This window comes from Pelobates fuscus, chromosome 5 (assembly GCF_036172605.1).
Source record: "Pelobates fuscus isolate aPelFus1 chromosome 5, aPelFus1.pri, whole genome shotgun sequence".
Lineage (NCBI taxonomy): Eukaryota > Metazoa > Chordata > Amphibia > Anura > Pelobatidae > Pelobates > Pelobates fuscus.
Window position 1 is genome coordinate 215,816,382 of NC_086321.1, and position 13,152 is coordinate 215,829,533.

The following is a 13,152-nucleotide window of genomic DNA, read 5'->3' on the forward strand; positions in this document are numbered from 1 at the left end:
ATTCTGGAGCAAGGACATATTCCATGAGACATGAACCCGTAATTGCTCTTTTGATTGAGCCATCAGTAAGATGTCGTCTAAATATATAATCAGACGCACTCCACGGCTCCGGAGGAAGGACACTACCGGCTTCATGACCTTGGTGAAGCACCAGGGCGCCGAGGAGAGTCCGAATGGCAGACAAGTAAACTTCCATCGTCTCCCTTTCCAGGTGAACTGGAGGAAATCTCTGTGGTCCGTGGTTATAGGAACCGTAAAATAAGCGTCCTTGAGGTCCAGTTTGGCCAGCCAGTCGGACTCCTGTAGGAGGTCTCGAAGACAATGGATGCCTTCCATCTGGAAATGTCGATATTGAAGAAAGGCGTTGAGGGGGCGGAGGTTGATGAATGGACGTACACCTCCTCCTTTCTTTGGGACCAAAAAGAGGTTGCTCGTAAACCCCGGTTGAGAAAACGGGACCTCTTGTATTGCACCCTTGGTGCGAAGTTCCATGATCTCCGAGGAGATCAATTATTCTTGATCTCGAGCGAGTGACAGTTCCCTGGGGACAGAGAGCTGAACAGGCATGGACACAAAGTCTATATGGTAACCCCGCACTGTTTGGAGAACCCAAGCATCTGTTGTCAAGGCAGCCCACGCCTCGTAAAACTGGGCCAATCTGCCAGCCACCCGCTCTTGCGTATGAGGGAAAAAAGGGGTACTCACCATAAGGGCGTCTGCCCGACGAGGCACCTCTCGGATAGCGGGAGTTCCAGGGTCTCCCTCTGGAGGGGAAGAACGGAGCCGGTCTGGGCTCCTGGAAATTCTTTGAAGGGAAGAAGGAGCCTCTCTTGGCTTGAAACGAACCCCGGAATCCTTGGCCTTGCGCCCAGCCCCTCCAAAAACTCTAGAGGAAAACACCCTCTTCATGTTAGCCTGGGCCTTATCGATGGCGGTGAAAGTTTTCACGTAAGACCCCAAGTCTCTGACAAAAGTATCGCCAAACAACATCCCCTCAGCCGAGGGACCTGGTTCTGGTATGGCCATGGTAGCCAATTTCGGGTCAATTTTTAGCAGGATCGCTTTCCTGCGCTCAGCCGATACGGCCATGTTGGCATTGCCTAGCAGGCAAGTGGCACGCTGTACCCAGCCAATCGCCACATCTAGATCAAGTTCCGCCTCACCTGCTTAGGTGGCTTCCAACACCTCATAGGCCTTAGACAGTGGACCAAGAGTGTCCATTATCTTGTCCTGGCAGTGTCTCAGGGAGAAATCTAGGCCCTTCTTCTGTTTCCAGCCCGATTTATTAAGAAATTGTGCAATCTGAGGATCGACCTCGGGCGTCTTACACGCCGATCCTGGGACTGAAGGTCTAGGGCATTCCGCCCGCAGCTTACTGCGACCCTCCTTAGAGAGTGGCGTGCGCATCCTGTGCGCAATATAGCGGGCAATATGCTCAGCTGAGCGAGGATGACGCAGGTCGTCCGGATCAAACAGGGGGTTACCCTGCGGATCCAGGAGCACTGCGCCGCCGCTCGCCCCCTGGGCAGCAACACCCTTAGCAGGAGTAGCGCCCCCAGTACGGGATGCTGCGGCAGGGGGAGCTCCCTCCTCCGAGCCGGCCTCATCATAAGAGGCATAATCCATTTCCTCATAGTCATCCTCCTCACTCCGGTCGCTCTCCGACCTTTCCTCACGGGATCTAGCCCGTTTCCATAATCTGGACGTTTTTGCCTGACCAGGGGCTCTTTTGCGCGGTGGTAGCGCGCCATCTGTGACTGCCTCAGGCGAGTCCGTCAGGGCAGGTATAACCTGCGTCATGGAGTGGGAGGAGAGGTGTTTGGCCTTCAGGACCCGCTCCCAGTAGGGTAGGGGTAGCTACCTGGGGCAGCAAAAGAGATTGTGCTAGAGTCTTGGAAAAGGAGGAGGACATAGCCCCCATAGCGGAGGCGAGCGCTCTCTGAAGAGAAGATGCCATGGTGGAGTCCAGCAGGGCTTGGAACTCCTCAGACACGGTCTGTTCCTCAGGGACCCCCTGATGGAACTCATCAATGTGGCCCTCAGGGCCATCACCCTTATCCTGCATGATTGCAGGTGAGGAATAAAATTATTGGCAAAAATGACAGGCAATCTGAAATAAAATAGAGACAGAAATATAAGTATTCTGGAGAAAACAAAAGGAAAAGTGGTTAGGGTTTATTAACCCAAAAAGGGGACAGAACAGATAGGAACAGGAATGAAAAAATCAATGAAAATGAAGGCAAATGAACCAGCATTAAAAGTTCACATAGCACAGAGCAAATGATACAATACAAAAAAGCAGAAACCTACCCCACAGTGGTGTGTCCAGAGAGAGGAGAGCGGGCACTGGGTGCCTGCAGGAGTGACCCGCCAGAGGAACGAGATCGGGACGAGGAAAGATGGCCGCCGCACGAGGCAGGGAGGTGAGACAGCCGGAGAGAGTGGGGGAAGTGGCGCGCGCGCAGTAGCAGCGCGGCCCGACCTTCACACGCTCGGGAGCCGCCGCTGAGCTAAGCGGAGGCTCACCGGCGTGTGCCCGAAGGGTCTGATGCAGGGGATTCCCCACGGCCACCCGCAGTCTGCGGTAGGGAGGGGAGAGGGCGGGTGGCGGCACTGCCGCACGTGGCAATAACAGCCCCCAGGGGAGCACACCACAGGGGGAGAAAATTAAACAAACGGATAATATAATACGAAATCAAAGTAAAAGCAGTAGGCTCCTAATAAGCCCAAGGGCTATAACTAGGAGCAAACAAACAATAACACAAGAAAATCAGTATAAAACAATTCAATACTAGGCACAGAGCAGAACATGTGTACTTAACTGGTCTGAGAGCAGCAAAGAAAGAGAGGGATTGTGGGTGCTTCAAGCATATTATAGTCACTTCCTGTGTTATGTGATTGGTTGCTTGAGCACTGTATTTTTTGGTTCATTTCAGTTATTTATTTATCTCGATTTCTTTGCTGCTGAGAGTAATAAAGAAATAGATATGCATAATAGGAGCCTCCATGTCTTTAATAAAATCTATGTTTTTCAAATGTATTCATTATTTTCAACATGCTAATAGAGTTTCTGTGTTCCTTTGGTGGATAGATGTTTATATAATATAAAAAGACTTTTGGGTCACGTCTATAATGTATGCATCTTTTGTATGCCTTTTAAAACGTTTGTTTTCACGGATTTGGGCATGGATGTCTGAGTAAATAGTTATACTATATTTTGCTTTATTTTTGAATCAGTAATTACATGTTAGTATTCTCACAATTGTGCACGTGATGACATCATGGTCGCTCTCCATTGAGAATTGCTCTAATAGCCATCAGCTGTTCTTTAGGCTGTATATTATGAGTGGATTCCATGATTGGTCCCTTGAGAAAGGTATTTGGTTACGCTGAAACATTGGTGGTGGTATGTTGTACATGTGTTTTATTTTTTTTGTAGGATTTTGTTTGTGCTATATCAGTGGTTCCCAAACTTTTTAGGTTTAAGGTGCCCCCTAATATTTTAGTATTTTTCCAAGGCAACCCAAGTAAAAATTTCTAGGTTGTATATCCGTACAGCGTTGCGGCATTTACTGGCACTATAGTGTAATGTACAGTGTTTGAAGGGGTGCTTGTATATAGTTATTGTGTTTTAATACAGGGGTGTGTTTGTATGTAATGTTTTCGTTTGATTGCAGGGGTGTGTCTGAATATAATGTTCACTTTAAAATGCAGATGTACATTTGGGTGAAGTATTTGTGTTTGAGTGAAGGGGTGTGTTTGTATTTTTTTTTTTAGTTTAATGCAGGGCTGTGTTTGTATGTAATATCTGTGTTAGATTGCAGGCGTGTGCTTGTATGTTGTGCTGGTGTTTGACTGCTTGGATGTATGCGCATACACTACCACATACATACATGCATACTTTATTTATTTTGCTTAATCATTTATTTTATTTTTTGTAGCACTTATGGATTGATTTAATTTAATTCTTTTAGCTACTAGGACAGGCAGGGAGAAGGTTCGGGTAGGCACTAGAGGTTCTCCACAGTGCCGTGGTAAATAGAGACAGCAAATTATTACCAGTGGTTCCTGTCTGGGTGTAGTTTTGGGTGGTTATCCCCCTATAGAGGTCTCTTCACCTCTTTATTTTAGCCCAGTTTTTTGCTATTGTACCTCTGTCTACCTGTTTATTCTATCCATGAGGCTTAGATCACACGCAGCCTAGACTTGTATCCCAGTTAGAGGACCTGTAAGGCAGTTTTCTCAGCTGGATATTGATTTTGTTTTTTGGATGTGTAACTACACATTCCTCTTATTACCTCAGTCTCCCTATTTTTTCCTGTCCTATTTTACTCTGTCTTCCCTTAGGATTATTAAAGGTAGGGATCCCTTCCCCATTCTATTACTCTCCTGCCCAGGACTTTCTAGTCCTATTTCTTGCTTTCTATATACATGCATACTTACACAGATATTTATGCACATTAACACACAGATGCATATAAATACACAGACACATACACGCAAATTCATATAGACGCCAAAACATACACACATGTAGATACACACTGACATATACACACATGCACCCTGACACACACAAACATTGATACATGCTCACACCATGACACAGATACACAGGCTGTCACTTCCACCCAGCCGACCAACATTACTTTGGCCCGGTCGCGGTCTTAAATAACCGCGACACCCGACCGGCCCCTGTTCAATAGTAATGTTTCCCCCGGTGATACCGGAGAAACTGACGGAAGCCAAGCACAGAGAGATGGACACAGGTTTCTTCAGGAAGGAAGAGATTCTTTATTCGATTCACCGACCGGGACTCAGAGGGACTAATGTCACCAAAAAACAGCAAAGTCTGAGTCCTGATCATACAGTGTAGGTCCCTTATATAGGCATGTAGCTCCTCCCATAATCAGTTCAACCTACACATACTCTTATCTAATCAACCGAATAGAGACTAAAATCCTGTTTGACCACATGGCTTGCCCAGCACAATGGAGGAGGAGAAATACTCGTATATCCTGTATTCCTACTTATGCTCCTTACACTACTGATTGTATCTTAGCTACGTGTAACTGACTTAACTGGTACATCAACATATGCAAATGCACATACCATGTGGCAATCTTGTCCTAGTAAATTTATTTTTACTGAGATTCCACCACACCGGTGCTGTAATCATAGTGTGCCCCTTCATTGTATTTTGAAAGATTCCCTTCAATGATAAACAATTTCCAGTGTAAAGCTGAATGAGGATTCCTGACCGCCCACAGCTCAGCCCCCACCAGAGGTATTGCTAGGGCGGAGATTACATAAAAGCAATGGGAAGCTGTGATAGGCTTAAAGTGGTCAACTGATAGCGCAAAGGGGACCAAGTTGCTAGGGGAATCTCATTTAGCATTACACCATTAAGCGTGGTTTAACACTGATTGAAAGGATGTGCCATACACTAAGGCCACTTAAACTAGACGAAGCAGTTACAGTATTTAAAGTGTCCCTATAAAAAAACATTTGAACTGTTACCAAAAGCTGGTCGAATGAGAGAGGATTTATAATCAAGCAGATAGAAGGTCGCAGATCTACTGCATTTCTGTATTTTCCACACATACTGTACATTTGAAGTCTATTCAGGGTAGAAATCTGTAATTTTATTCTCACACCAGCTACAGAAGAGAGTGAAGATTACGCTTATCAGACTGGTGCAGAAGTCTAGAGCACCCTGCAAAGAAAAGAATTGCAATCTGTCTGTGAGACAGATTGGAAAATGTTCATAATATTTTATACACAAATGGAAACTGGAATGGAGCAGATGCTTCAAAGGTTGTTTTCTTTTTGGTGGCCAAGCAGTGTTGCTGGAGAACTATTAGTAGTTTTTCTTCTTCTTATTATTATTACAGGCATGCATACCCATCGACATGAGCAAGAAATATATGAAGTTGGTCTGCTCTCTACAATCCAACACACTCTGGCTTGTATAGGTAATCCTATAGACCAGGGTTTGGCAACCGTTTAGCGGCACTGTGCCAAAGTAAGAATTTACTTGAATTTGTTTGGAGTGCCGGTCCTATTTTTAAATTAGCATGTGTGTATCTTGACATATTTTAGTTGTGTTATGTATGGGTGTTGTAGCTGCTTTGCTAATTTGAATATATGTGTGTATGTTATTGTGTATTTGTGTGATCTGTTTGTAATATTCTGAGTGTTATGTACATATGTGGCCTTTGTAAAGGGGGCTGGATGACATACTGTGTGTGGTTCTGTGTGTACATTGAGAGAGTCTGCTTGTGGGGGTTTGGCTCTGTATCTGTACTGTCAGTCAGGGCTGTCTGCAGTATTTCTGTGTTGAGGAGGCCTCTTGTGGGACTGAATCTGGCTCTGCACAGTGGGGGGTGCCCACCGGGTGGCTCATGCACTTGGATACAACAAATGAGCATTTCTAAACATGGACTCTTTAACAGTGCGACCAGACTCCAGTCGGATCCTCAGTGCTGGGAGGATGACACAGGAGAAGGGGTTGGAAAGGAATAATAGAGCCTGTTTATCAGCCTCAGCCATCAGTCGGCAGCAGGACCCTAGAGAAGCCACCCACCCACACACAATAGGCATGTGAACAGGAGACTTGCTAAAAATATACATATTATGACTTCTATGTGTGTATATATGTGTCAGTGTGTATCTGAGTGTGTGCGTATATGTGCATATCTGTGTGTTAGTGTGTCTGTATTTGTCAATGTCTATCTGTGTGTCAATGGCTATCTGTGTAATTACGTATGTAAGTGGCAGTGTATGTGTATATCACAGCAAACATCAACACTACATGCAAACACACCCCTGCAATCCAACGCAAACATTACATACTAACACATCCCTGCATTCAAATACCAAAATTATATACAAACACACCTCTTCATTTAAACCCCAATACTACAAACAATGTAACCCTGCATTTAAAAGCCAAAACTGCATACAAACACACTCATGCAATCAAACACAAACATTACATGCAAACACACACCAACATTATATAACAAAATACCTCTTCACTCAAACACCAACACTACATACAAATTTACACCTACATTTAAAAGCCAAAAAAACATTCAAACAACCCTGCATTCAAACATCATAGCATTCCATTGGCAACAGTACGTCCAAATACAAACCTTGGAGTTAGACGACAGATGGGGATCTACCTTTTGGCCACCCTTACGCTAGATGGGGGCCCAAAAAACTTCTTGTACCAGGGCCATCTCAACATATATATATATATATATATATATATATACATATATATATATATATATATATATATATATATATATCTTACACATTTCCAGACACATGCAGGTACTTTTCCCAGACACATTCATAGGATACACACAGGGGTATTTACTAAACACCAGATTTTGTCGTGATGGACAAAATCTGACGTAAATTACTGAATTTCGGCACAGTGGTAATATTCAAATTTACTTAAGACAAATACTGTCAGCCCGAGTAAATATGCATCATTAAAATCTGTTCTTTCACATTTGAATCCCACACAAAGTATAGGATTCGGAATATTTACAAAGCACGAGTTTTAATGAAATTCGGAAACGGATGCATCTGGAAGGCTTTTATGCAAGTGAATGCTAATTTTAAGTACTATTTGCCCACTGGCATCGCTAGCAGCCCTGGGACAAATTGTCAAATAACCATTGTGAGTGCAAGGGTTATTTAACCGCTTGCTAGTCGCCGTAACGTTAAAAAAGTAAAACAATATATAAACAAAAAGCCTATGCAGTCAATAAGAATGCCATATTACTAAAAGGGAGGTTTAAAACCTTCCTTTGCCCCCACCTGCCATTCAGCAAATGAAGGCATATTTGTTAAATATTCAAACTAGCAACTGGGCAGCCATTGCCGAAAAAAAAAAAAAGACCATAGCCAGTGGGTGGGGGCTATTATAAAGGAGAGAACATAGTGTCTGCCCCAGCCCCCACCCATTTTCTGGGCCCCTAATAATAATATTTATGGTGAAGGACCTAATATCTGACTTAGCTGTAAGAGTGCTCTGATTGGATGGCCATGTGATACAATAGTAAGGGCTGTATAAGGGCTATACCGCTAATGCCCCAATGTCAACGGGAGGGGGTTGGACAAAGGACATTAGGACTACCTTAAATATTAATATTAGAGCCTGTATCTGTGGCCAATGGAAGAGGGGCAGGTAGGTCTGTCCCTTATATTATAATAGCCAACACCCACTGTCCATATTTGGGAGCAGGGGGATGGAAAGTGATCTGTCCACCCCCCATTATTATTCAAATCTCCCCCACCCAATACTGACGGGTGGGGGACTGGGAGGGGGGGGGGGGGGGAGAGGACTATTACCCTCCCTTTTATTTGAAAGGCCTCATTCATATGGGATGGGGCCTTTTTTTAGCGCCTGGGCCACAATGGTTATTCAGGCGCTAGTTTTAAATATTTCGCAGATTTAGACCTCTCTTACAGTAATATGGGGATCTTATTGACTGTTGAGACCTGAATTGCAAAATTCAGACATTGGTAAATAGGGAGAGTAATATCTGGATATTGCAGTCTGAATGGCCACTTAAATGGTTTTGCCCTGTTCACTACTGTGTCATTCAGAATTTAGTGAATAACTCTGACAGAAACCAATACACACTGCTCGACACACACACTGCCAAAACACACACATAGAAAAGCAGACCCCAATGCACAAATCAGCCATACACACTGCTACACATGAAACATACATACACACAAAATGCTGTAAACACACACACACACACAAAATCACACTGTTACATACTGGTATATACACACAACAAGGTGTTTTTGGTTTTTTTGGCCACACTCCATTTTATTTACTGTTTAGCAGCAGGAGGGTGGTTTCCTTGGGGTCCAGTATCCAGTAGCTCGATATTTATAAAAAAAAAAAAAGGCTTAAAAACAGAGAGCTTACTCATTTGCTTAGAGTGTCTGCTGACCGATCTGAACCAATCAGTGGCACCCCTGCGCGGTGGCAGTCCGTGGCTTCCTCTAGCTGATTTTCGAAAAGCGGATGTGCTGAAGACCCAGCTTAGGGGTTAAACCGTTTGTGAACAGCTTAACTCATAAAATTTAGGAAGAACCAGGGACCTCCTGGCACCATAATCGAGGGAGATGTTATGGTGCCCTGACTGTTCCTTTAACTCAAATCAATCTGGAGTAGACTGAGACATGTATGTCCTGACACTGACAGCAAACTCTGGCTAATACTGCATGTGACAGTCAAACCGTGCATTATAGAGAAATAGTACAGGATTTCCCACTGACATAAATACATAATAACATACTAATCTGCCTGTTAAAATAAAATAATATAAAATCTATATTATTGAAATATATATTAATCACTTGTATATTGTATCTTACTGGAATTTTTTCTGCTTCATATTATGTTTTTGCAGACAAAGTACAGCTTTTGAAGGCTGTGCTGCAGAAGGCATGATCTCAGGTTGACAGCAATTGTGTGTTTTACTGAAATAGTTAGATACATTTCAGGAAAAGTAAAACAGTAATGGAGAAGTTCAATCACCCTAGCGTACACTGTGTAAATGTCATCTAAAGGTGACACAACTATACTTGTCAGAGAGCCGTTACAAGAAAAGCCATGATCTGTTATATTACTCAGTTTTACATTGAACTTTCTAAAAAGATAAAAAAAAACACAGAAGTTAAAAAAAATAAAACTAAACCTTTAGTGTCCGTATGAGTCTGATATGCAGTTTATCAGGATAACTCACAAAGTCCGATATAGTTTAATACCATCAGTAAAATAGAAGCTTTTAATATAAATTATATAAAGCAGCATTTCATCTCTCATTTAAAGGGACAGTGAAGCATGTGTTTATTTTCTTGAAAATATATGGGGATCTCAAGTTAATCTGACAGTGTTTCAAACAAACTGCTCTCTGACAGTGAGCAGATTTTGGCTTCAGAACGTTTCCCAGCTTCTTTTTGTAACTTTGTCCATATGTTAGCAAGATTTGATATATATTGGAAATACAGTGTTCGGCTTTGTTTTCAAAATTTTAAAGTATCTTTAAATGGTCAATTCAGCACGGGGATTGTTGGCTGTCTGGGTTAGCTTTCTCAGGACCTTATTTCTTTACTAACTGCAATAATCAACATGAATGAAAGGGACACTATATGCACTATTACCACTGCAGCACTCTGTAGTGATTATGGTGCCAAGAATTTCCAGGTGCCACGCCAGCTTCAGACAGTACTTATAGGATGAGAGCTGTCAGCTGAGAACCATAATGTGGAATATTAAGAATGCTACATCTAATGCCCCATTACCTGAAATGAACCATCTACTCATTTAACTGGCAGAATAACACACGTGAATAAAAACATTAAACCTCCTTGTGAAATAAAATGTCTAAAGATCTCAAGGAACCTACTGTATAACTAGTGGCCAAGAAAAATGGCTTTTCATTGCAAGTAGTAGGCTCTTCCCTGTGGATGGACTCTACGTCATACCATTGTCAGATGTATTATGAGGTTATTTATTACAGGTTCTTGCATGTTTTATGTTTTCAGTAAAGTTACATGATTTTCAATGACATACCATTCCAGTAGGTTCCTTCCTTCGGCTGGTTCTTTGATAAAGTGCTCGTACATCTGCCACTGTCCATCTTAAAGCCAACTCTGCAAGTAGTGCACTCATCGTAGTCTGGTCCTATGCAGGTTTCGCACGTTCGATAGCACGTATCACATTCTCTATCAAATTCATCAGAGTAAAACCTTGAGCCGCAGTCACTCACACAAACCCCATCTGTGATGACAAAGCAAACCCAATATAAATCAGCTCTCTGACACTGACACAGATCTGAAACATCCATCAGAGTAAAATATATTTGCATTTCCAACATCAATATTGATTTAATGCTCTTTCTGAATCCATGTACTAAAGTACCTGAAAGAAAGCATACATTCTATTATCTATTTTAATACCCTGTAATGTAGCCATTAGACATTGTCACATAATATTAACAGAAAGTTAGCTGTTAGCGGTACCTGAATTATAACACTTTGCTGGTGGCAAGGGCATAGAGAGATAGCAATCTAGCTTTGGAATCAGCTGAGTTAGATAGTGTTCAATTACAGATTTTTCTTTTGCCCATCTTGACCTAAATTTTGCTAAGTGATTGTCAGCTCAGCATAACTCACTGCACAAGGAATAAACCTTTTGTGTGAAATGACTGAGCCACGTGAGCACTGGAGACAGATATGATGCACATACAGATTGCTGGCATCCTAGATCAAAGAAGCATGTTGTTTTCCTGTTCCTGTGTAATGGTAGCATCAGCCTGAGATAGTTATATCCTTAATCTATGTGTCATGTGACAGAGTCTATGGGAGGGTAATAGAAGGAAGGTATCTAGGACCCAGAATCCTCCATAGTCTGTACTCATTCACCTGCCCAATTAGCAACTGCTGAGGCTTTAAATAGCAGGTCTCAGAGCAGAGAGGAGAGAGATACAATCTGACCTGCAGAGAGAGAGCAGGTCTGTGCAGAGCACCACCAAACAAACTGCTAAAGGTTGGTGAAACCAATGTTTATTTTGTTGATTTGTGTAGTTTATTACCCTGGTTTAGTAAGGGACATTACTTTATGTTTAGTTAGTGCTCGAATTTGAGCTAGGATTTTGTTTGTAGATTTTCCTTTCTGTTGTGCTGCAGTTTTGAACAAATTGATTGCTGCATGGATTTTTGTGCACGCTGTAAATAAACCACACCATTTTTGCATAAGAGACTGTTCTATACCTGTTACCCTAGAGGACTGTGTTGCTTTGCCCATAAAGGTCACAGTCAGTTAAACCACCAGTCGTTGTGCAACATGAACTATTATTTGCCAAAATGAACATTATACTGTGTAGTGTATAGGAAGGTTTGCAAGTTTGACTTTACTTGAGACAAAGAATTAAGTTACTTACTCTGGAGATAGAACCCTTCTTCACACAATATACATTCGTTTTCTGTGCAACTAATACAAGCCACAGCACACTCATTGCAACGCATCAAAAAGTCGACACCGTAAGTATTCTCAGGACAAGCATCATAGCAGAAGTTTTCATATCTAGAAAGAAAGTATTGTAAAAAGCCAAAACAGTTAAGGTTTCACAGAGAAGCATTACATTCCTAGAGGATTCTAAGCCACCAGCGGGCTTGCCCCCAAACCCCCACTCTATTTTTCCCACAGGGATGGTGAATTGGACCAAGAAAAATTATTGTTCCGGGTCAGTTTCTAACTCCTGTGAACTATGTGGTCGCCTAAGGTTACTTTATGGTTAACCCCACTAGGAATATTTACTCCAGGGTTTCTGTAGTACATGTAGTACACTGATGTATCCCTAAAGCTCTCATATAATCTAAAACTATTCATGTTTTCCTTATATTCTACATACATATTTTGAAAATGTTAACTTTGTGAATTGTCAAGGATTAAAAATTAATTCTAAGATAATTGCAAATTTTAGACCAAAATAGCGAAACTGAAACCATAGCTTGTGGCCTAAAAATTTAGATTCCTTTTGAATGCCCAGCAATTCACACTCTGGTAAATAATTCTGTGGATTAATGGACCATGAGTTTATAATACATGGCAAATCGCAGCATAATCTTAGCCAATCCATTGGGAGGCTATCGCACATGCACGACAAAATACAGTGCTGTGCCAATCAGCTTCTCCTCATAGAGATGCATTGATGCAATGACGCAGGAAGTACCTCTAGTGGCCGTTTGAGTGACGGCCACTAGAGGTATTCCTAGGCAGTAATTTAAATGCACCTTTACTCTGAAAAGGCAGTGTTTACATAAAAAGCCTTCAGGGGATAGGCTATAGACACCAGAACAACTACATTAAGCTGTAGTTGTTCTGGTGACTATAGTTTCCCGTTAAGACTTTTAATAGACATTGTTTTTGAAGAAAATATTTTTTTAGCCTTCTCACAGTTACTCTTTTCTAACAATGTTTTTAGCCTGAAATTTGCAATTTCCTTGTGAATTCGAACCTGTTTAGTGTACCTGTATGTACATTAAAAGGACACTATAGTCAACAGAACAACTACAGCTTAATGTAGTATAATATTTACCTGC

The 13,152-nt window shown here is 42.1% G+C and overlaps 1 protein-coding gene across 1 annotated transcript in view; it reads right to left on the reverse strand.

The window, feature by feature from the left end:
• Window positions 1-13,152, reverse strand: part of PCSK5 (proprotein convertase subtilisin/kexin type 5) — a 399,481-nt gene that overhangs the window by 35,955 nt on the left and 350,374 nt on the right. The window contains exons 26-27 of the mRNA XM_063455029.1: window positions 11,991-12,133; window positions 10,622-10,828 (exon numbers count right to left, since the gene is read on the reverse strand). Coding sequence (XP_063311099.1) covers window positions 10,622-10,828; window positions 11,991-12,133 — 350 coding nt within the window. The remainder of the gene's footprint in view (window positions 1-10,621; window positions 10,829-11,990; window positions 12,134-13,152) is intronic.